At 46.1% G+C, this 23919-nt stretch overlaps 2 protein-coding genes across 5 annotated transcripts in view; one reads left to right on the top strand and one right to left on the bottom strand.

The window, feature by feature from the left end:
• The window catches only part of PWP1 (PWP1 homolog, endonuclein), a 21782-nt gene extending 17889 nt beyond the window's left edge, over window positions 1–3893 (top strand). Inside the window, exons 14-16 of one of the 3 annotated variants that reach the window (XM_062011805.1) lie at window positions 242–347; window positions 1076–1215; window positions 1309–3892. In XM_062011805.1, coding sequence (XP_061867789.1) covers window positions 242–347; window positions 1076–1191 — 222 coding nt within the window. In that variant the 3' untranslated portion in view covers window positions 1192–1215; window positions 1309–3892. Of the gene's footprint in view, window positions 1–241; window positions 348–1075 lie in introns of all 3 variants that reach the window. The other 2 variants (XM_062011813.1, XM_062011794.1) reach the window with 2 other exon arrangements.
• On the bottom strand, window positions 3112–22494 carry PRDM4 (PR/SET domain 4). Of its 2 annotated transcripts, none has more exons than XM_062011783.1 (11): window positions 22372–22494; window positions 20642–20775; window positions 19833–20018; window positions 17002–17796; window positions 13275–13424; window positions 11920–12038; window positions 11064–11149; window positions 9815–9942; window positions 8929–9243; window positions 6596–6764; window positions 3112–4628 (listed from the first exon to the last, which is right to left on the bottom strand). In XM_062011783.1, the coding sequence occupies exons 1-11, from the start codon at window positions 22380–22382 to the stop codon at window positions 4322–4324; spliced, it is 2400 nt and encodes a 799-aa protein (XP_061867767.1). In that variant the 5' UTR covers window positions 22383–22494; the 3' UTR covers window positions 3112–4321. The 2 variants fall into 2 exon arrangements, with proteins under 2 accessions (XP_061867767.1, XP_061867760.1); XM_062011776.1 differs by having other exon boundaries at window positions 11920–12059.
• Between the last annotated feature and the right edge of the window lie 1425 nt (window positions 22495–23919).

Here is a 23919-nt window from a genome sequence, read left to right on the forward strand (position 1 = left end):
ACCTGGATACGTTCCTGTGTGACCTGATCTAGGTGAACCTGCTTCTGCAGTGGGGGTTGACTAGATGATCTCTAAAGGTCCCTTCCAACCCCTACCATTCTATGATTCTTTACAAAACAAGCTTCAGGAAAATCAGAGAGCACACGTTTATTAGAATTTGCTTGTGAAAGTTATTCTCAGATGACAAGTTCATTTTAGGATACGTATATATCTTTTAAATGATCCTCTTTCTTCCTCCCAGGGTGTTCTCTTCTGTGCAGCTTGCTGTCCTGACTTCCCCTTTGTTTTTGCTTTTGGAGGAGAGCGAGAAGGGCTGAGGGTTTGGGATATAAGCAAGATTTCTGCAGGTAACATTCTCATTTCTTTGAATCTTGTGGTTCTGCTGTTGCCCCCAGGGTGTAGTTGTGTATTCAGTAGTGTATTGTGGCTCTGACAGAAACTGTAGGTTAGTATTTTTAAATACCCCAAGACTGTGCATGTGTTCATATTTCCAGCTTCAAAAAATGTGTGTGTTTTTCTAACTTGGAGAACTGTGTTTGCCACGTGGTTTATTGTCTTGTAGCTGAAGAGTAATACCTAATTTCTTACAATACCTATGGGATTTTTTTTCCATAATATTCCTGATGTAATCAAGCATCAATCACATTCTTGAGTACTTGTGAGGACTGGTTTTGATAGGTGGTTGTAGGTACATGTAACAAAATGGTGTGAATTTTTGGAGAGGGCTTTTAAGAGCTTGGTGGAAACCAGAGAGACTAAAACCGCAAATAAATTATTTAAACTTAATGTTTTGCTCTGCAAGATTCATCCCTTTCACAGTACTTAGGTACAGGAATTGTGCATCTCTAGAGATGCTCTGGGGGGGAAACAACAGGGCTTGTAATTGAAGGATTGTATGTGGTAGATTGCATGGCAGAACAATCTCCAACTCCATACTTGGGGTAAGGGGAAACACTTTGAAACTGCAGCTGGTGAGGGTTTCCATTCCTTCCGTGACACTCACCACGCTGTACCTGCTGCACTTCTCCCTGCTCTGGGGGAGTAACACGTAAGGAATCCTCTGTCTGTGTTTCAGTGAATGAAGTTTTTGGAAACAGAGAGAGACTCGTTCTGACCAGTGCCAGCTCCGCGCCTTCCAGCTCCATGGCCAGTGGCAGCAGCAATGACATGGAGACAGCAATGGAATCGTGAGGGACCAGTCATCAGAAAATCCAAGTAATTGACGAGACTGTGACTAACATGTATCCTACAACTCCCCTTCTTTGGTGAGAGTTCATAGAAATTACTCCAGTCTCTTGCAACCTGCAGGCTTCTTCCTCTCAAGAAACCCGGTGATGTGGTTGAGCTCTTAAGTTAGCAGGTCTGATTTCCTGCCGCTATTGAAAGATTGTATCACTTGCCTGTGCCTCAGATTCTGACCCCTGAAACGGGCTACTGTGTGTAAAGTTTATATGTTAAATGAAAGGGTCACTAGGAAAAGCGTTCCGCTGCCACCAAAAGTTGGCTGAGTACTGCAAAGAGGGTAAATAAGTTCTAAGGGCTTAGGCAAAAATACTTCAGACAACAGTTATGTAACAAATAAACACAAGCTGAATGAAATGACAAGTGTAAATAGGTAATTTATCCTTAATTGGAGGCTAGATTTATATTTACATATATTTCATATTTATAATACAGATTTTGAAAGTTTTTCTATGTAACTTTAAGTCTTAAAGTAGTTCTTAGGCAGTAAGTTGGAGTCTTGGCAGTAAGAGGAGAATCTTGAACCAGTACCAACCAAAAATAGCCCAGCTCTCCTTTTCCCTGGTTCCACAGCACCTGAGGCTTATTGATGTTATCTGTGTATTGGGTTTTTCAAGCTCCAAATGTAAAGAGAATTTGAACTGAAATGAGGAGCTACCCCTCAGGAGGAGAGGCTGGCAGCACAGAGCAAGGGTAGGCATCTGTCATGAGGGAAAGCTAGCCCATACTTACGCCTGAAACTTGAAAGCACAGAGGAGCATGTTGAGTATTGCCTAACCACCAACTTAAATGCTTCATTTATAGCCTGAGGAACCTAATCAAGGAATGGGCCTCGAACAATTTCCTCACATTTAAAATGAAGGCCCAAGTGCCTTACCCCAAGCCAGAAGATCAGTGATACTTTTGCCCTCCAGTGAAGTGCTTCCCTCTCTACACCCTGGAAGGTCCCTGCTGTTGCTGTGGCTGTGCCCTGGGTATTAAAGCAGCTGATCTGACTCATTCTGGGGAAGTGCAGCAGGTACACAAAGCAGGGCTGATGGTCAAGTGGCTGCTTCTAAAGCCAACTCAGGTGTTTCTAGTCTGGTGTTTAGCACAGCCCTGCAGGAACCAAGGCTCTTTAGGATATGTTGGGATTCCTGCCTCCATCCTTTCTCTACCAAGCAATAGCAAACGAGGTAACAACTGATTTTGTGAAGCTTAACAAGATGAAAGCACCAGCCACCATCTCTGTTCAAGTGCTCTCACTGAAAATTTTCAAGTTTTTCAAAGCTTTCATTTGAAATAAATGCTTTGTGTTAAGCTCTTTGAGGGTAGTGATTTCTGTTCTCTCTGCCTCTGGTATTAATTGGCACTGTAGCTCTAGAGGCTGCTTTTTGGTTTAGGAAGAAATTGTTAGTGTAGGCAACATGTCTTTTCCTTGACTAAACAAAGTCCCTTGACTTGTCTTTTGGAGCTTTTTATTCACATACTGATGGCAGAGGACAAGTGTTATGCACCTTCAGGTTTCATGAACCCAGGGAAATCAGACATACAGGGAGCAGGGCAGGTGAACGAGGCTGTTTAGGGCAAGAAAGAGCCTCTTTCACCAGGGAACCTACAACTGCCCTCGTCAGCCACCAGAGCTCAGCTGCCTGTTCTTAGGCAGCACAGCCCAACTCCAAGGTTTGAAGACCCTCTGCCGCTGTGCCTGGTCGTGGAGGTGCTCCTGCCCATACCTTGTCCAAGGAAAACTCGGGAGAGGCAGATGAAGAAAAAGTGGAGTCATTTCTCATAGCATCCTTAGCAGAAATAAGAACTTCTTGTTTCAGAATGTGTAAGTGTGAAAAAAAAAAACCCAAAACCAACCTCCAAACATTAGAAAAGAGCCACGACTTTATTTTTTTCAAAAGAAAACAACCAAATGAAATACATCTTCATTCCATAAATAATATTAGCAGCAAACCCTCCCATCATTCCAGGTGGTAAAAGGTTTGCAGCACAAGACGCATTATATACTGTAAACACTGCCTGATCATCTGTAAGCCTCTTCCTTACCAAGTCTTACACCATCTTTACCTCTTCACCTGCTGCCATATTCTATAGAGTGGGAACTAGTACTGACTGTTCTCCAAAAGCCAATGTTTGATGTTCTGTAGTGGGGTAATTGCTTTGTCTGCAAATGCTGATTTCATTGAAAGGCTGCGGGAACTGGGGCTGTGAAGGGAGATCTTATTAACATTTACAAATATGGTGGGTGTCAGGACATCCCTTCTTTCTATTGTAGCTAGCAACAGGACAAGGGGTAATGGGATGAAGTTGGAACACAGAAAGTTCCACTTAAATATACAGAAAAACTATTTCACTGTGAGGATGAGGGAGCCCTGGCACAGGCTGCCCAGGGAGGGTATGGAGTCTCCTTCCTTGGAGGTCTTCAAGACCCGCCAGGACATGTTCCTATGTGACCTGATCTAGGTGACCCTGCTTCTGCAGGGGGGTTGGACTAGATGAGTTCTAAAGGTCCCTTCCAACCCCTACCATTCTGTGACTCTATGATTCTTTTGTTTTGTTTGGGATTTTTTTTTGATAGAAGGAAACCTGAGCATTAACAAGTCTTTGCTTTGTGCCAAACCACATCCCTTCCGTTTAAAAAGTATTAAAAAGCAAGTACCTCAACTGCCACCACCCTTTTTTGTTTGTTTCTCTTATTGTCATGGCTGTGGCAGTTAAGGACAGTTGGCTTACACGTCACTGCAATCACTCTGGGTTGTGGCTCTTTGCTCAAAGGGCTACGCAAGGTGTGTCACGGATCCTGGCACTGGATGGATTCATCTGAGCAGTTTGAGAAAGAAGGATGCACAGCACATGTGGAAATATCTCCCTGCCTCACCTTTCCTTCTTAGCAGCTCCTCACTTTTACGTGCATGGCCCAGTCTGGTTCAGTGTTTTGGCTGCAGAGTTTATGAAGTGGCGGTAGTGCAGAGTCCAAAACAGAAGGAAAGCTCCTCATTTGATGGATGCTGTTGTCTGGGGAAACGAGGAAGAGGGTTTCTTTTTCCTTCACTAGTTATAACATCCAAGAAAATTGCCCCCTCTCTCATCTTCATTTGTGTCCAGAGAGGGCAGTGCCTGTTGAATACACTCCATTCTCAATCCTACAGTCTTCAGTCCTCATAGAGTCCAATTCCTCCTCCGAATCCTCCTCCTCTTCCTCCTCTGGGGCTGACAGGCTGGATGTGGGGCCTTTACATATTTTTAAGTGGCGAGTAAGGTGATATTTGGTTAGATAAGCCTTGGAGCATTTTTCACAGACATAGTCCCTCTTTCCTTCATGTGAATTGAGATGCTTCTTCAGGTGATTTGTCCTCAGAAACAGCTTGTCACACTTGGGACACTTGATCTGCCGTTCTCTGCAAGACATGACAAAGTTGCAGTTTGCTCCTGCAGTAAAGCAGCTGGTGCTGCATGAAATGATGTGAGAGGGTGGTGACAGGAGGGGTGAAAAGGTCAGCCTTACTCCTAAATCTTTCTTTCACTGTTCGTGTTGGAGAAGCAGACCAGAGATAGCAGCACTACTGCAGGGTTGAACTGCAAATATGCTCAGTTTTCTCTCACACAGTACAAACACAAAGCCTCTCTTCTCTGCCAACCCCCCAACATCACTGGCAAGTGTCAGGCTCTTTGGATTAGCTGCTAGCTTGCAACCAACTGTTCTTTCCTGGTAATAAATTAAAGAAGAAAGAATTCTACAAGGGTTTTTTTTGTCAAGCTTGTTTGGTTTTTTGACTAAGCCCAAACTCTGGTTAAGCTCCATGTTTTGGCAAGGCAGAGGTGTTGCCATGGTGGAGGGGTTAGTCTCCCTCCTTCCCACGCTGCATAAATGGGAGGGAAAAAAAAGAACAAAAAAGGAAACAAAGCTGCTGCATGTTAACAACCCTCAGTCTGTAAATACTGAGCAGACTGTAGCAGCCAAATCCTGTAGATGATGCTGCAAAACACCTCCCAGCAGCAGTGCTCCTGGCTTTGCCCATAAGAACAAGCAGCAAAGCAGGTCTGCCCATAAGAACAAGCAGCAAAGCATGTCGGCGTGCCTGCCTCCCTCTCTAGCTCCTGCTTGCTCTCTGTGCTGTCTCCTTGGCAGCAAGACAGAAGCAGCAATCAGTTCCAGGACAGTACAAAAACCAGATGCTGAAAAAATAAGCTGAGGGCCAGCTTTGGGCAAGCAGCCTTGGATTGGGAGGAATGAAACAGGAGGGAGAGATTCTCACAGCAAAAGCAAAGATCTGGCCTGGCAGAGAGTGGAAGGGCTGGGAGAGACCTGCAGATAACTGAAGGAGGACCCAGAGCTGGGGATCTACCCTGACCCTGGGCATCTCCCTGCAGGAGGGGCAGGAGACCTGGGGGGAGGTAAGAGCTTGGCATGGCTGTATCCCAACCCTGGTGCAAGCAAAAAGGGAGACTTCACTAACAAGCTCCTCCGTGAGAACAGCATTGAGGTTTTTCCTGGTCGTGTTGGGACCTGGAAACAGTTCTCACAGAGAAGTAAATGGAAATCAACTAATCTCCTCTCTCTTAAAAAATGATAAACACTCCTGAATGCCACTTCACAAGACAAGGTGCACGGCTGGAATTGACCGTGTCATTAAAACATTGCAATTACTAGAACAGGACAAGTTCAGCCAGTAACAAGGAATTTGTCCAGATTGGCTTCTGTTATTGTAGAGGATGAACCTATACACCCCTAGGGCAAACTAGTTGCAAGCTGGAGCTTGTCTCTTAGGCTGTGCAGCTTCATGATTCTGCTCCCCCCCAACTACTCTGCCCTGGTGAGGCCTCATCTGGAGTACTATGTCCAATTCTGGGCTCCTCAGCTCAAGAGGCACAGGAAACTGGAGAGAGTCCAGCGCAGGGCCACCAAGATGATCAGGGGACTGGAACATCTTCCTTACGAGGAAAGGCTGCGGGAACTGGGGCTGTTTAGTCTGGAGAAGAGGAGACTCGGGGGATCTTACTAATATTTACAAATATCTAAATGGTGGGTGTCAGGAGGGTGGGACATCCCTTTTTTCGATGGTATCTATCAACAGGACAAGGAGTAATGGGATGAAGCTGGAATACAAAAAGTTCCACTTAAATATAAGAAAAAACTATTTCACTGTTTGGGTGAGGGAGCCCTGGCACAGGCTGCCCAGAGGAGTTGTGGAGTCTCCTTCCTTGGAGGTCTTCAAGGCCCACCTGGACATGTTCCTATGTGACCTGATCTAGGTGGATCTGCTTCTGCAGAGGAGTTGGACCAGATGATCTCTAAAGATCCCTTCCGACCCTACCATTCTATGATTCTGTGATTGAGTGCCCCTTACGCAGAGAGATGACTTACTGTGTGTGAGTGAGGACGTGCTGCTTGAGGTCCTGCCTCCGCATGAAGAGCTTCTCGCAGTAATCGCACTTGAGGTTCTTCTCACCGGTGTGGATGACCATGTGCGACTCCAGGTGAGCCTTCTGCGTGAAGGACTTGTCGCAGAGGGTGCAGCGGTAGTTCTTCTGACCTGGGATCACACATGTACACCCACAAATTCACAATCAGCCTCCCGAGAACTAAACAAGCCCGACCGCTGATGGAAAATAAAATGTTACCCTGGAGAAAGGCACACTCCTCATGCACAGGACCCGCTTCTTCCTGCAGTTCCTTCAGACACCATGGAGACCTACCCCGTTACAGTATAGATTTAGCTATGCAAAAGCTGGGCACCTGACTCCATTTCATCATTCTCAAAGTTTCCCCCCTCCTCCCAGCTCATACTCCCAAGCCAAAGGAAACAATGCCACGCTGCCGTTTTGAACCACTGAGCCCTTCATGTGATGCACTCTTCCTCCGGGACTTGTGATCAACCAGCCTCTCACATAGCACAGACTTTCTGTTTCTTGTGTACACCAGCTGGGCCTCCTTGTTCCACCTATCAGCAGCAGGCTTGCTTAATCTGCCACCAAAGAGATTCAGGCAAACACTTAAGACTAGGCTTATCCAAGATGAATTCTTGAGTATAAATGATGTTAGCCTGTTTTAAATAGCCACTGTGGTAACCACCTAGTTACTGTACATTACTGTATCCCTGTCTCCGCTAATTTTCCCACAGGAACTGTATTTGATGCCTCACTGGAGCCCAATCACATTTCATGCACTGCTTTGCCTTTGTCTAGAAAAACAAGTTCTCTAACACCCAGGTACAAAGCTCTCTGGCTCTTTGGTAACTAACTTCCAGGGACTAGATGATCTCTAAAGGTCCCTTCCAACCCCTACCATTCTATGATTCTGTGATGCTGGGATTTTCAATAGCTATTTCAACCTTACAATAAAAAAAAAGGGAGGTAAAACTATCCCTACCATCTGACCTTCACCCTCTCCCCTATCCTCACTCTGTGTTCAATCCATGGCCTTTTTGTGTTATTTCCTCTCTTCTTACACATCTGCAAAGTCTTTCACTCTTTTGTTTTCCTCTTTTAGTGCTCAGTCACTGAGCTGCTGGCAATTCTCCCTTCATGCCCAAACCCCCCAGGGATAGACAAATGGCCAAAGGAGTCAACAGCATGTTCAGACTTAAGTTTTGATGAGCAACAGGGTTGGGCCTTATTCATATCAGTGTGACCCCATGGTCACCAATTTCAGTCTTAAGATGAAAAACAACTAAAAGAGGGGAAAGATCTCAGCCCTGTATTTAATTGGACAACTGTTCACATTATGAGCTCTCAAACCCAGGTGGCTTTTTCTCATGAGCAGAAGGAAGCCCTTGTTTTATTACACCTGCCAGAACTAGATCTGCTGTGTGGAAACAAAGGGTTCCTGTCTCCCAGATGAAGGCTGACACTTCTCCCCAGCTGTAACCAAATGCTCAACTCACCAAATGTTTTTAGACATAGCACAATAAGTCAGAACACAGGTCTACATACTGTTCTACAAGCACCTCCAACGTTGAATCCATCACAGCCCTATCCCACGCCGACCAGCCCAGGGGGCAGCACTGAGGGATCATTCCTATACATAGTCAGGATGCTGCCAATCTTAGATAGGCAGGTTGACAGAGGGGATTGTCCCCCTCTCCTCTGCTCTAGTGAGAGCCAACTTGGAGTAGTGCATCCAGTTCTAGAGTGGATCTGTTAGAGTGGGTCCAGAGGAGGGCCACAAAAATGGTCAAAGGCCTGGAACACCTCTGCTATGCAGACAGGCTCAGCCTCAAGAAGACAAGGCTCCAGGGAGACCTTATTGCAGCTTTTCAGTACTTAAAGGTGGGCTTATAAGACAGAGAGAGGCTTTTTACCAAGGCTTGTAGTGACAGGACAAGAGGCAATGGTTTTAAACTGAAAGAGGATAGATTTAGATTAGACATATGTTTTTTTACAGTGAGAGTGATGAGACACTGAAACAGATTGCCCAGAGTTGTTGCCTCACCACTGTAAGTGTTCAAGGTCAAATTGGATGGGACTTTGAGTGACCCGATCTAGCGAAAGATGTCTCTGCCCACAGCAGGAGTGTTGGACTACATGATTTTTAAAGGTCCCTTCCAAGCCAAAACCTTCTATAATTCTATGTTTTTAAGAGCTTAGACTTCTGGACACAAGGTATACCCTGCCACTGGCCAAGAGATTAGAGAGAACAGGTCCTGCCTCAATGTTTTACTAGCACAGATATCTCTCTATTAAGCCCACAGCCCTTACCTGTGTGTATCTTGAGGTGTGTCCGTAAGTTGCTGGGATCACTGAAAGCTTTGCTACAGAAATCGCACTTGTGCGGCTTCATGCCCATGTGCCCCATGAAGTGGACATGGAGCTTGGAAGGGGAGATGAAGGCCTGGGGACACATGGAGCACTTCCACTTCCTTTCCTTGCCGTGGCCTGGCCCGTGGCTGCTGCTGTGCCCCTGACTGGGGAGGTGGTTGTGAATATGGCTGCTCAAATGGGCCTTGAAGTCCGCATAGGAAGCGCATTCCTTCCCGCAGTGGCAGATGTGCACATCTGGATGTTCAGGGACACCTTTGGGTACAAAAGCATCACTTTTAATGAGGCGCAGCAAGGCCAAACAGAGCGTGAACATGATCCATGGAAACGTTCTATCTGGTAGCAAAGCCAGTTGCAGAGATTTTCACCCCTGTTCCTGTCAGCTCTCGTGCTTGCTTTTCAGCTCTTTTAGGTAAGCCATTTAAAAGTTTGGAGGGGGGCAGGGGGCAGCAAACTTTGGTTTGGATCAGTTTTAAACACAGCTCCACCAAATCTTAATCATCAGAACCAAAGGTTAGGGAGGACAGATACATCTTCAGCTAGGAAAACTCCCTTAGCATCAGATGGATGACTAGAAGAAAAACAACTGTCTCTCTTTGAAACTGTGATCTTTAACTCCCGGTCAGCACACTGAGATAGTGAAACCTTTCTTTTAAATGTCGGTACTCCTGTAGTCATGACACATACAAGGGAACTATGACACGCACTGCTCGGAACTGAGAGGGAAAACAACATACTCCCAAGTCACAGTGCCCAGAGATGGCACTACAAGGGAACTCCAGCTGAGTGCTCCCTGCAAAGCCAATGAATCCGAGCGCTGACTCACCAAGCTGTCGCGCGTAGTCCCGACTGTAGTAGAAGAGAAGCTCGTGTTCAGGTGGGATGTCTCGAGAGGTGCAAAAGTAAATTTTTCCATCATGAGGATAAGCTACCAGATTCTGCTCCTCACGGTTCCTAGGGCAAGAATGAGAGTTATGGGAAAAAAAAAACCAGTCCTCCAGAAAGAGTGACTCTTTGACAAGAGAAAAATTCCTCTAAACAGGCAATGAGAGCACCTCAACACATTGCAGAAGCTTTCAAGTCTGTCACTCCTGTCCTTCTTTATTAAAGGAAAGGAAAATTGGACCTCAAGAGGTCTGCTCCACCGAATGGTACATTTTACACACCACTGCAGGACTCTGCTGAGAAAATTAATAGGCAGTGGAGTGGGCTGAGAGAAGAGAGTTTATGATCTCTTGAGAAACTACAAAAACATATCTATTTTTTATTAGCCCCCTTAGGAAACAGAGAACAGATGAGAGACAAATAAATATCCATCAAGTCTTAAAGCAAAATTGTCTTCAAAAGTAACTCTTGAAATGCATTTCCAAGATGTGGTAATTCAACTTCTAAAGCTGTGTCTTGCATATGTTAGTTCCCAGCATCTGAAACCAGCAGAAGCTGTGCCCCACTGCAGTGGGACATTAAGCATTAACTGCTAGATTCCTGCATATGGAACAACAAAATGAATTGCAGGGGAAATCTACTTTGTGTCACAGAGCAATAGGAAAGGTTCAGCCTTCTCAGTGGACCACATATGGAGCAATACTGAAGCCAGTCTGGATAGTTTTTGTCACAGGCTCCAAAAAATCTGAAAAGGACAGCTCTTGTGGGTTCCAAGAGCTCGGAACTTGGCCAAAAGAATCCAAGGACACTTTGCCAATAAAATACTAAGATAAAAAAGACAATCTTTACAGACATATCCAAAGGGAATAGGACAGAGGGAAGGCAATAACAAGCTAATATACAGTAAGCTAATAAAAAAAGAACCTGGTTTAAAGCTTTAGAACAAAGTATGTAAGCAAGTTTGGGGCTGGTTTACTACAGCATGAGCACTGGTTCTCCTGTAATGTTCTCAGCAGGGTGCTCTGTTTCATTGCCCCAACCAGTCCAAGACGCCAACGTCACTCCTGAAGGCCTCTACATCCTGAGCTCACTACCCATCTGGGCAGCCAGTGCAGCAGTGCCCATTCTCCAGCACAGCCCCCCAGCAGCCTGCAGCTCAGACTCCTTAACACAGTATAGGTGCTTCTCACCTGGCTTTGCGTACAAACATCATCCAGTTACATTCATTTTCATCAGCTGTAATGACGCAGAACTCCAGGACGCCACTGTGATAGATCTAACAGGAAAAACAAATGCAATCTTAAGGACAAAGCACAGCAACAAATGCAGTGAAGGCAGCTTCTTTTCTATACTAGAGAGGATGTGTTTACCTAGAACAAGCCAAGAGGACTCCATTGCCATTGCCAAGACCACAACCCTGTTCTTACTGCTTGCTTTTCCCTTCACACAGGAATCTTGACCTCCCTGCTACCCAGGAGGCTAGAAAAACTGTTTATCAGCATCTTTCCCACACACCACCTTCAGCTCCCAGCAGAAATGCATTTGGCTGCTTTTCTCCCAAGCTGACTCTTGTGAATAACAATATCTGAGCAAACAGTACATGTTTTATTTATATAGACCAATTTTACTTTCTGAACACGTACTGATGTGAAAAAGAAAGCTTTAAGGCAGCTTTCTTAAAACAAATCGTTCCTCACCTGGGAGAACTTTCAATAAACAACGGCCCAAAACTAACAACAAACAAACCAGTGCTGCCTAGCCACTCATATACAGCCTCTGCTGCAACTTCACACAACTACTGGAAACCACATACAGCCCTTTAAAAGCAAAGGCATTACAGAAGTTTGTTGTACTTCAGGACTGATTCCCAGCGTATTAAGTACATGGTGGACAGCTCTGCTATACTGCTGTTAGCCATTAAACAATCCAACCGCATTAACACTGATTTTTGCCAAGGATGCTGATGTTAAAGCTGCTGTGGCATGTGGTGGCAGTCACCAGATAAAGGTGTGCCTGCAGGCTCTCTGAGCCATGACATCCACTGACCTTCCAGATGTGACTGGCTGCTTTGTCTGTCCAGTCGGCCACCTCCAGTGAATGGCTCTGCTGCCCAATCAAAGGTCCAAAACAAGTCCTGACGGGAATGGTTTCTCGTGTCCACACACCTATCAGTAGAAGACCAGAATCTGCAGAAATCAATTATCTAAACAACTAATCATGCATAACAAAGAGGTGGGAGGTTTATGAGACAATGCTCCAGGGGTAATATCTAGGCATAAGATCATCAAAGCTTCTACTTCACATGAAAAACACACCTAAGGCAGAGACAAGAACCACCACCACCTCATGACACTATTGGGAGCCGCTTTGTTGTGATTATAAATACTTGTTGGGCAAAAGCAAGTAATTTACTTTTCAGGAAGCTATGAAACTAGAGCTCCTAGCCACTTGTACCAATGAAAGTTTTCATGGCACTTTCTGCAGAAGCAGAAAATACTAGTTTCAGTAACTACATTTCGCCTACCTAATCCCCAGGAATTTCCAGAATTGTTGCTGGGCATTGTTAAGCAGCTTCTGCATTTCTCCCCAGAGGCAGCTGTATTTCTGTCATGGGCAGAGGGATTCCTGCGTGTATATTATTAATTATTAAACATTTAAATATATATAGGTCTACATGAATACACTGAATAGCTTTTAGGAATAAACTGGAAACTAGTGCAGCTTGAAAAGAACAGATGTAATCTACTCTTATCAAGCAGCGTTGCTAAGCAAGCCAATAACCACATTCTCCTCTAGCCTTCAGATCCTTAGGGTATTGCATTGTACTCTTCGATTTCCAGGTGACAATGGAGTGAAATACAGTAACAAGGTCCACATCCAAAGATAAGGTCACAGTCTACGTGCCAAATGTAAATGGGAGGGGAGGAAAACAAACAAACAAAAAAAGAGTGAGGCATTCATGATCAATATTCCAACGAGAGCATTCAGAAGACCCACAGGCAGCAAATCAAGCTGATAAACAAGCAGATAGGAATCTCCTCCATTATTTCTAATGGTTATCTTCCCCCAAACTCCAACTGCTGTTAACATTTCCTTACCAAAGCTGTGTCCAGGCTGTTTAGCACACCAAAATAAATGCCATGCCTTGCTTGTGCTTCTTGTGCTTGACCTTATCAAGTGTTTCAGCAATGCTCTGTGGCAGCACCCATAGAGCCTAGCTGAAGTCTATGCAGCAACCAGAGGACAAGAAGCTCTCGCACAATGTAAGTCAGGGTGGCTCCAGAAGAGAGAACCACCTCTCTACTTTCTTTCCCATATTAAATTCCCTGCAGATTTTTATTTCCAGACAATGAGTGTATTTTAAACTGCTGCAAAGAAATACAGAGTAATCTGATTCTTACCCGCTTCAGCTCCCATGATGGACTGCCGGAGGACAAGCTGCTTCGGGAGGGAAAGCCTGGCTCGGCTCTCTATCGGCGTGTCAGGGACAAAGGTGACAGGTCCATGATCTGGGCAGTCCGATGGATATGCCTTGTCACACAGTGTGCACCCTGCAGAGGGAGGAAGGGACAACACTGACTGAAAAGATGCGATGACCTCAGCAGTGCGATTGGTTCCCTGCTGCTGGGTTTCAGCTCAGCTCCTGGCAAAGGCTGCAGTGATCTGTTTCACTCGTCTGCTCCACATGCTTACCCTCAGGAGAATCACAGAATCTCAAAGGCTGGAAGGGACCTTGAAAGATCATCTAGTCCAACTCCCCTGCCAGAGCGAGACCTCCTACAGTAGGTCACACAGGAACTCATCTAGTTGGGTTTTAATACCTCCAGAGAAGGAGACCCCACAACCCATCTGGGCAGCCTGTTCCAGTGCCCCGTCACCTAGATAGGGGACAGAGGCCACTGCTCATCAAAACTACTGCCTCCCCAGAGCTGGCAGTAATGCTGACAATGGAAAAGCCATTTGCTCTCTGATCACAAGTCAACCAACCTTTATAGTGAGAATTCCAAGCCATACTAAACCAAAAACTTTCTAACTGGTTATATTTTTGGTATTTACTGCCTACACAGGAGTTTTCTTTTAGGTAGAACCTCCAGGCTATTTATGCAAAGGGACTGTAAGATTTTCTTTCCAAAATTTTTCTATTTTAAACCCACAAATCCCCTTAACTTCATTTACATTCAGACAACATGCCAATCTTCACAGCAGCAAAAACCTGACCTCACTGATGCTTTTGAAGGACCCACTGCAATAAACTCATGCAGTATACCTCTATGGGGTGCCACCGAATGAGACAAAAACAAAAGCCCAAGAAGGATCAGTAGCATTATTTTCCCCATCTGCCATTCACAGAATCACAACGGTAGGGGTTGGAAGGAACTTCTAAGGATCATCTAGTCCAATTCTCCTGATTCAGCAGAACTACCACTGCAAAATAAACCACTGAAAGTCTTCAGTCTAATAGATTCAGGAAAAAACATATAGTATAGAATGCTCTCAACTAAAAAAATTAGGTAACTTTAATTCTCCACAAATGGAGCAGCCAATATCTACTCAGCAACCACCCTCCTGATAATTTTTTCTTCTTCTGAAGAAAGACGCTCAGCTAATTAAACACCATCTCCATGAAGACATTCTTTGGCCTCTTGATGGCCCAGTTCCAGTATAAAAGACCTGCCACAGAAATAATCTTCAGCAGGCATAAGCAGTGGCTCCAGTATTACTTGTTTTAAAGAGACTTTTGGGATGCTGCCTTCATACAGAGAAGGATATCAAAATCTGACCCCATCCAAAGTAGTCTAAGGAACTACACAATTACAGCTGGGAAGGTACTCAGAAGATGACGAGGTAGAGCCTATATAAGCATTGCTTCACATCCACAGATGATCATAGGAGTACAACAACAATGACAACCAGACCTAAGTAATGAGAAATGCTACTTGGAACGGTTGCTTTTAAGCATCTAGCACACATGGCTAAATCTTTAGGGCTGTAGATTAACCCCAAAAAGAGGCAAAGAAGAAGAAAAGCAAGTTCTAGGCACAGGACACTTCCATTTGGAAAGGTTTAGGGATTCATACCATTTTTAAGACGGTGGAAAAAAAAATCCCACATTCTACAGGAAGCAAAATTCAGCTTCCTTTCTGTTTCTGCTCTTGCCAAAAAATAAAAATGAAATACAAATTAAAAAAATCACAGTGACTGCTGCAAGAAGAGATGACCAAAAACACGCAACAGAGCTACTTAAAAGTTTCACAAACATTTAAGAGTGTACAAAAGACACACTTTTTTCTTCCCACTTAGAAACGTTTTCTGAAAAAGGACCTGACTCCTGCCTTCTCAGTGAGGAAAAACCACTAAGAGGCTTTAAAACAACTCCTCCTCATGTTTTATTCAGGAGGAGGAGTTTAAAAACAACAACAAAAAATTTAAACCTTCCCAAGTCAAAGACCTGTTTTGCAAATCACATGAAAGAAGTAGGTTCACAACAGCTACTGTGACATCCTACCAATGGGGTGCATCACCTGGGAAACAGCCTAGGACTATTTTAAGTATAGTGCCAATACGCTGGAACATGAAATCTCACTTAGGTGAATAAGAGAAGTGATTTCACTACAGGCATCTTGGAAATCATAGTATTTTGATCACTATTTGTTCAACATGCAACAGATGCTTGTAAGAAATTCTGAGTGCACTAGCTGTAAAACTTTCTCAAGAAGCTCCATGCTTACCCAGTTTTACATTATATTTTATCCCACAGAGTTTTAATTCAACTGTGTGACTAGAGACATTGCACTAAACTCCACCTCTCCCACTGCTAAGCAAGGCAGTATTTCTTTCCATTTCTTAAAAAAGGGCTGCAGAAATGATCAGAGGACTGCAATATCTTTCTTATGAGGAAAGGCTCCAAGACCTGGGGCTGTTCAGTCTGAAGAAGACTGAGGCGGGGAACTCATCACCACTTAAAGGTACCTAAAGGGTGGATATCAGGGGTAACACTTTTTACCATAGTGTCCAGTAACAGGACAAAGGGTAATGGACATAAGCTGGAACACAAAAAGTTACCCTTAAACACAAGGAAAAATTTCTTTCCCATGAGGGTGAGGGAGCCCTGGCACAGGCTGCTCAGGGAGGGTGTGGAGTCTTCTGCTCTGAAGGTTTCCAAACCCCTCTGGACACATTCCTGTGTGACCCGATGGAGGGGATCAGACTGGTTGATCTCTGGAAGTCCCTTCCAAATCCTATCATCCTGTGATTCTGTGAATCTGCAAGCAAATCTTGCCATAAGGCCCTGGCAGTTGTAGAGGCAGACTGTGTACAAGAGCAGCACTCAGCAACGCTACCACAACCAGTCCAACTTCACGTAAAAGCTGGCCTTATGCTTCAGAGGCGGGCAGCCAGACATACTGTGCATGGAAGTTCAAATCTTTGTCCCAGTAAACAAGAACTTCAAGTTCTCAAACACCACCCCTTGAATGATAACAGGACTGAGAGACTGCAATGTCCAGTGTTCCTCTCTTCCTAGGAGATCAACTAACCTCTGGACCAAAGTTCTTTTCTGAGAATAGTTAGAAATATATCTAAAAACATATATAATAGTTAGAAACTTCCCCCTCTCTCTGCTCTTTTTTCCAGCAGGTCCTGTTGAGAACATTTTCATGATAATTGTTTATCTTTTAATAAAATTTTTGCAAAATCACATAATGTCATACTCAAAGACTATACCCACTTGATAAAATTTATGGCTTGTGGTGGTGTTGGCTGTGTGTGTCTTTTTAAAAGAGAAAAGAAGAGTTGTGATATGACTTTGTAACCTAAGTCTTATTGCAAAGGTCAATGTCCACAAAACACAAGAGGTTCATAAAGAACTCGGCTTCCAACCTCAAAGCAACAGGAAAGGTGGATACAAAGAGAATGACACTAAAGCATCCTGTTATGCCTACTGCCAGCTAGCATCGTTTCAGTGTGGTTAATCTGCCACTTCAGATGTTCCAGCTTTTGTGGACTTGTTAAATAGTCAAGTTTCTTTCAACAATAGTCTATAAGACTATCCACTCGAGTCCTGCCATCCCACCAGAAAACAACTGCATAACAAATCCTACCCCAAGAAAGCAGGAAATGCCCACTCACATATGGTGAACAAGGTTGCCATGTTCTCCTTGTTTGAATTGGAGTCTTCCATTTGCAGGGAGGATGGTACGAAGGCCAGATTGTCTGCAGACACATCCACATGGCTTGGCCCCATGGCTACTTCCTGATTTATGGAAGATACCGCCACCGGCTCGAGGCTGAGGCCCACTTCGTGCAAGGCTACCGAGTCCAGGGAAGCGAGGTTGTGTGAGGTAGAGAGCGCCACACTCACGGAGTTGGTGCTCATGGCCACAGTATGAATGGAGTCATTTAGTGTGCTGTCCGATATTCCCGTCACCCGCCCGGCCATGTGGTCGGGCTCCATGACAACAGGGAGTTCCAAAGTGCTACCGTGAATGGGAATGACACCGCCGTGTCCCACTGCGTCCGACGCCAAGTTACTCCCCACCGCGTCTACGGCTAAAGGCTCGTGGCTCCGGGAGCCGTTGGGGATTTGCGCGTGATCCCCAGCCACATCGTCCATCGTGAGCTCCTCTGTCATCCCATCTGTAGAGATGGGGCTGGTGACCCTGGAAACGCTCTCCATGGTGATGGCAGTATCCAGCGCGACCTCGTGGCTGTCGCCAGGATGCAGGTTCTGAGCGCCGTGCGCATTTACTGCGCGGGAGTCCATGGAGACGATCCCTGGCTCCAGCCCCACAGTCCCGTTGGGCTGGTAGGGATCCAGGGCCGAGGGATTGCTGGAGACTGACAACGCTGGGTTGCTATCGACATTGATAGCATTGGGGTGGATGTACTGAGGCGGAGGTCTGTCAGCCAAGTAAGATAAGATACCTGATAGAATGAGCAGGGGGAAGAGAAGAGAGTGAGATGGTGTCAGTTTGCCAATCTTGAACAAGAGCTGCCCATCACTGTAGTACAGTACATTCAGATCTACATCCCTGAAGACTTACTCTTCACATTATGTCTAATTAAAATCCACTGCCTCTAAAACATAGCTCACAAGCACAGGCCCACCCGACACTCCTGTCAAAATATCATTTGGCAACAAATACAGAGCTTCCATCCAACAGAGCAAGTCTCCAGTTATTTGTCAAACTCTGAACAGCCAAGCTGCTGGCAGTGTCTCACCTACGCTCCTCGGTACAGACATCGAATGGGATAGAGGTTCTCCACATCTTAGGCACAATTTTTCATTCTCAAGAAACAGCCCCCAAAGGATGAAGTGGAAGCCAGTGGAAGCTAACTGTTGAAAATCCCTTGTTCACCTTGGCTATGAAAAGTAGAAAACAGTTCTATGGGATGTAACCTTTTTTCTTTGGTATTTTAGTTTTACCAATGACTACCTCCTTCATCTAAGTGGCAGAACTGTCCAAGATAAAAGTCTTTCAAAAGTATTTGAGAGTCATCTGCTCTCTGTCCTGAGATGAAAAGTATGTTGTTTCTCCTAAAACAATAGCCCAGTTAAATTTAAATCAGAAACTCTAACATCTTTTCTGGTAGTTCTAGGAAGATTCTCAATATCAAACAACCTTGAAACTTAAGATACAAAGAAACACTGACCTGTATTTACATACTACCAACTTCTCTTGTTGGACAAAGCTTACAAAAAAAAGTCTTTGGAGAAAACAGATCAGCACATTCAAGTAAACAGGACTTTCAGCAGAGACAGACTTTGTGTATTCTGCAAGATCTGAGTCAACACGTTTCTTTTTGTCCTTGAACCCTATAAGCCACTTGCTCTATAGAAGTTTTCCATTCCAACATGTCTGTTACTATGAGCAAGCAAGCGTGGGTACTCTTTCTACAACATAATCCCATTAAAATTGGCTAAGCCAAGAAATAAACAGTTTAATTGGCTGCATCAAATATTTCTGCACACTATGCTGCCCTGTGGCTTGAACAAGGAAGATCCTTGAAGGCAGCAAGATGACCCACTGGAAGAATCCTATGAAACAACAGGCTAAATGTCAAGCAGACTAGAAAGAAAGAAATGCATTTCTGCATAAAACATTCTAGCTCAGAAGGATGGCAAATACCTTCAGTCCTCAAATGCACTGTCTCCTCTCTACTCTTGCCCACAAAATGGAGAGATACGTAATGCTGTAGAAAAGGTTACTTTTAAGACGTTGGCAAGTTCAACCACTAGTCATCAGGTAGCTGACAGGATCTGTGCTGCTGTACTTCTTTTCCTAAGCTAGACTGAACCAACAAGACTCTCTGGGTGACCTTGAAGTTTATCTCCCTGCTTCCACCTTGTCAATCTTAGCTACAAAACAAGGACTATATTTAAAGCTTGAATTTCTGTGTCTTCATATACTAACATGTAAAGTTCTACTTTTATGCTCTAAAACATAATGATGCGAGAGAGGAAATCGAGATAGAAATCTGTACGTTAGGCCTTTGAAAATCAACCTTGAACAAAAGTGAAGAAAAATGATGCCATGGGCTAAACAAGCCCACACTCCTTGGCTGACAGCTTGCTCTTTTTGAGCTCTAACCTACCATCATACACATATCTAATACTGCTTCAGACTTGAAAGTCTGAAAAAGAAAAACAAAAGCAGCAGTTTTCAAAGTACAGTAATTGGAGATAGAAACCAGGTGGGCTTTTTTTCTTTCTGTTAATATAAAAACAAAGCAGCAGGAAGCATGACCAGAGGTTCAGTTTAAACAGAAAATACCCTGCAATTCTCTTCATATACACATATAGAAACAGAGACCTGAAAATGAAGGTGTGTAAATGACACAACAAACTTCAGACAAAGTCCAGGGATTTACAACTCTGTAAAACAGCTTCATGACAGAAACAGGTGGCTCTTAAAACAATTTCTCTCTCTGTTCCTATCCATCAGCACCAGATCACTTACCAGGTAGAATGTGTCTGAAATAGCTGCTCTCCAGGTGAGGGTATGGTGGCGGAGGTAGGGTGTAGTTTCTCTCTGGTATACCACACATCACTCCTCGATCCCCAATACCCATTGGGAGCATCAGAGACAGAGCAGAGGGCAAGGAACTCAAGGAGGGGCCCAAGTTTGGAATTGCAACAGGCAAGCCTGCAAAAAAAATGCTCATTTAACTTCAATAGAACCGCTTGCACTTATGAAAGCACAAATTAACAAAGACATCACTAATTGTTCAGGAGCTCCCCATGGAAGTACCATATGGTACTGTCAAAGTAAGGTGGCAAGCTGCAAAAAAAGGGTCACAGTTACCACAGCACTGAGAACCTTGCCTGAATATGGCTAGATCTTTCTCTGGATACATTCATTACATAGGGCCCACTTCTACTTTACAATTGTAATGGACTTTTGTCTGTGTAGATCCTGAAAAAAGGAGCTAGGAAAACAGTTGTGCTTTACAGGTGAAAAATGGCTATTTTCACCTGAGTAAAGGTAGACATACGTGGAGATAGGCTTGCAGCTACAGCTGGTATTTCAAAGGATTTTGCTGCCTTCCACCACTCAGTGCAAACCACTCCATTAGAACAAAATCCCATTAAGGCATAAGCCTGGTAAGCATACATCCCTTCTGCAATGGTTTATGGTCCACCCTTCCCCAATTCTACATCACTTCATTACTTGCTAAAGACCAGAGCAAGCACTGCTACGAATGTTTCCAGGACAATAAAACGCAGAGCATGACTGGCAGTTCCCTTTGTGGGAGCTTTCCCCATTACCTGGTGCTGGTATGGCATTGTGAGTGGGTGATGCTGCCAATCCCAGGTGATTCCCTGAGACTGGCAGGGCATTGCTCACAGAGGACGAGGTCAGTTGGTCCATCCCTACCGGACTCAAGTTCATTTCATTCATTCTGAGAAGCAAAGAACAAAGAGAGGAGGGGAAAATGAAAGAGAAACAAGAAAAAGCATTCCTGGTTACTGACTGCACTGTGGTGAGGAAGGGCTGACAAAACAAACTCAAAATCAGATGTTGACACATAAAAACTCTGCCTGAGAAAGCTAAGCATAAAGCACATCTACCACTCATGTTGTGATCATGTCACAATCAATACATATTCATCATATTAGACAGCAATAAACAGGATTAAAAAGATACTGCAAAACGACAAATCAAACCATATCTTCTTCTTTGGCATCCTTCTGGTCAAAGTCACTGTCAATATTGCAAACACAGATCAATTTGCAAGCTGAATGTCACAATCACTTGGATAATGGCATCTGATTTGTATTTCCTGACTTCTAGACACTATGTTCATGTTCAAAAACAAAGTCAGGGTAGAGGAGGAGGAGGAAAGATCACTTAAAACTGGTCATGGACCTCAACCTTCTAATTCAGCACCATTCAAACCAGGTCAGTAGTAACAAAAGTCACCTCTGTAGAATAGCCATTTCATAGAGTTTTCACAGGCTGCCTCAGCCTGGTTCTGCAGACATGGCACAGGCTCCTATTACATTAAAAACCCGCACCATGGATGACACATTATTTCAGAGCGATCAACCACTGCCTCTTGAGTGCCAGCACCTCTCAAGCTACACAAGTGAGCACACAACACATTAGTGGCTGCAGAGCTGCAGAAACTGCTGTGCAAGTCAACAAATGAAATTCTCAGCCCTGGTAGAAACCACAAACCATTTAAAGGCACATCCATCCTCTGGGGTCTCAAGCTGCACATGCAGCCTGAACCAGTCCACAGGGATGAGGAAAGCAAGAAGACACGGTCATCTCTTGCCAACAACTTTGCAAGCTCTACCTGGCCTTAGGTCTGCCCACCTTGGCACTCTTGCCCCCACACTGCCTGTAACCAGTGGTTTATGATGCCAGAAAGACCAGCTGACCCCACAGCAGTCACAATCGTGCCAAGACCAAACAGCCTCTATGTCGACCCCAGCCTCACACAGACCCTTTGCGAGCAGCAGGCCCAAGCTCTGCAGTACCAATGGAGAGCTGGAGGCTGGGCTGCCGCTCCAGGAAGGAGAGCTCCCGCTCACCCTGCAAAAACGGTCAAACACACCAAACTCACGCAAGCGAACCCGCAGGGCTTAGCCGCACTACCGGAGTCTCCGACTTTCATCATGCTCCTGCCTGGTTTTCCCATCGCGCGTTCTCCTACCCGTGCCAACTGCCCCGCTCGCCTCCAGGGACGGCCCTGCAGGGACATTCCCCCCGGCCACATCGGCAGCTGAGGATGCCCCCCGGCCACATCGGCAGCTGAGGATGGTGATGCCCGAGGGAGTGATCCACCACCCCAGCCCCGGGACCGAGGGCTGAGAAGCAGCGGGGCCTGCGGAGGGCACTGGACGCTTTAGGGACACCTCCCCCTCTTTCCTTGCCCCTCATCCCCTCGGCTGCGCGCCGCCGTCGCAAGGCCCGAGGTGTCTGTCCCCCGCCCCGCCCGGCCGCAGTCCCACCCGCCTCCCGCGGCCCCTCGGCCCCTGCGGACGCTCACCTGGGGTGCATGGGGCCCGGCGCCGGGGCGGGGCCTCTCCCGGCGGCGGAGCGGCCGCAGCCGCATCAGGGCCCTCAGCCCCGGCCCGCCGCCGCGCCTTGGGCAGACGCCTGCCCCTGGCCCTGGCCCCGGCCCCGGCCCGGCCGCAAGCACCGCCACCGCCGCCGCCGCCTCCTCATGGGCGGGGCCCCAAGCGGCGCGGGTCCGGCCGCAGGCGGGGGAGGGGGGGTAGGAGGAGGAGGAGGAGGAGGAGGAGGCGGAGGTGGAGGTGGAGGCGGGAGAGGGAGGCGGTGATGGCGGCGGTGGCGACGGTGGGAGGGGGACGGGGGCTGCTTCCGCTGCCGCACGCCACATCCAGGAAGCGACGGCAGCGCCTCGGGGTTCGGTCGGTCCCCGCTGCCGCCCGTGGGGTCTGTGGACCGGCCGCCTCCGTCGTGTCGGCGCGGAGGGGCCTACCCGAGAGTGCCTGTGAGGCCTTCTCGGTTTACGTGTCCGACAGGGCCGTGACTGACCTCTGGGCAACCGCCTGCCCGCTGACCACCGCTCCCTGGCCCCGCTGCCCGTGCCAGTTCCCTGGCAGCTTCCTCAGGGCTCGGCACCAGCCGCCGTGATGGAGGCCGGCGCTGGCCTGCCTTTGGTGAACATCAGTGGCTTCCCAACCCTTTTCACTGCCACCTCCTCGCCTCATTCCCAGGTTGTTTCCAGCACGGTGTTGGGCACCACTGAGTGAGGAGAGTGGGCCTGGGAGCTGCCGGGGTCACAGTGGTCCTCCCTTTGTGGAGGAGCATCTCTGTTGGCACTCTCCAGCCCTAAGGCATCATGCCCAAATTGGTCAGCTGACAGAAAGCTCTTGCCCATCATTTCACGTGCTGCCTCATTCAGAAGGGTGTGACGCTTATTCTGGTTTTCTACACAGTAGTCCCAGCTGTCTCACTGCCTTCTCATTGCACCCTCATATCTGTCTTCATTAAAGGGCTATGTTTCATGTCCTCTGGTACCATCAGCCTGAATAACCCCAGTTACCTTCTGGGCATCGATTGTGTTCAATCACCTAGGATTTATAGCTCATATGTACAATTCCAGCTAAGGCTACACTGCAAAGGAATGTCTTGATGTATGCAAGTAGTTTTGTGGTTCGCTTTTGCCTGTGACATGTGGATATTCATCACATACGCTGTTGAAATCAATCTTCAAGTTCCTTGAATGCTGGGGTGAACAGCTGTTTCCTGAAACACTGTAATGTGCTTCTGTAATTTGATCATGACACTTAAATGATGCCTCATTAAATGAGACATCCCTCAATAGAATGTCTGCACAGGAGGAAACAAGGTATTTTTCTGCCTGCTACCTTTTGATCTAAAGAGTCTAAACGTTGGGTCTGGAAGGGTCATTCCAATTCAGTACAAACCCATCGCTGGAAACATGCTCTCATTTGTCTGTAGCTGTCAGAAAGTTACACACCCTGTCTATGCTGGTTCTTCGAGCTCTGTCTGTAGCTGAAGGAGAGAAAGAGGCTGCTACAGAGCATGCTTCATCTCACCCTGGATT

The sequence above is a fragment of the Colius striatus genome, chromosome 1, assembly GCF_028858725.1.
Source record: "Colius striatus isolate bColStr4 chromosome 1, bColStr4.1.hap1, whole genome shotgun sequence".
NCBI lineage: Eukaryota > Metazoa > Chordata > Aves > Coliiformes > Coliidae > Colius > Colius striatus.

What these genes read in the sequence shown, in the direction of transcription:
- PRDM4 (XM_062011776.1), bottom strand. An exon ending in TTTCAGACACATTCTACCTG is followed by an intron (nt 17,797 to 19,832) that starts GTAAGTGATCTG and finishes TCATTCTATCAG; the next exon opens with GTATCTTATCTTACTTGGCT. An exon ending in GGACTACGCGCGACAGCTTG is followed by an intron (nt 9,244 to 9,814) that starts GTGAGTCAGCGC and finishes TTGTACCCAAAG; the next exon opens with GTGTCCCTGAACATCCAGAT.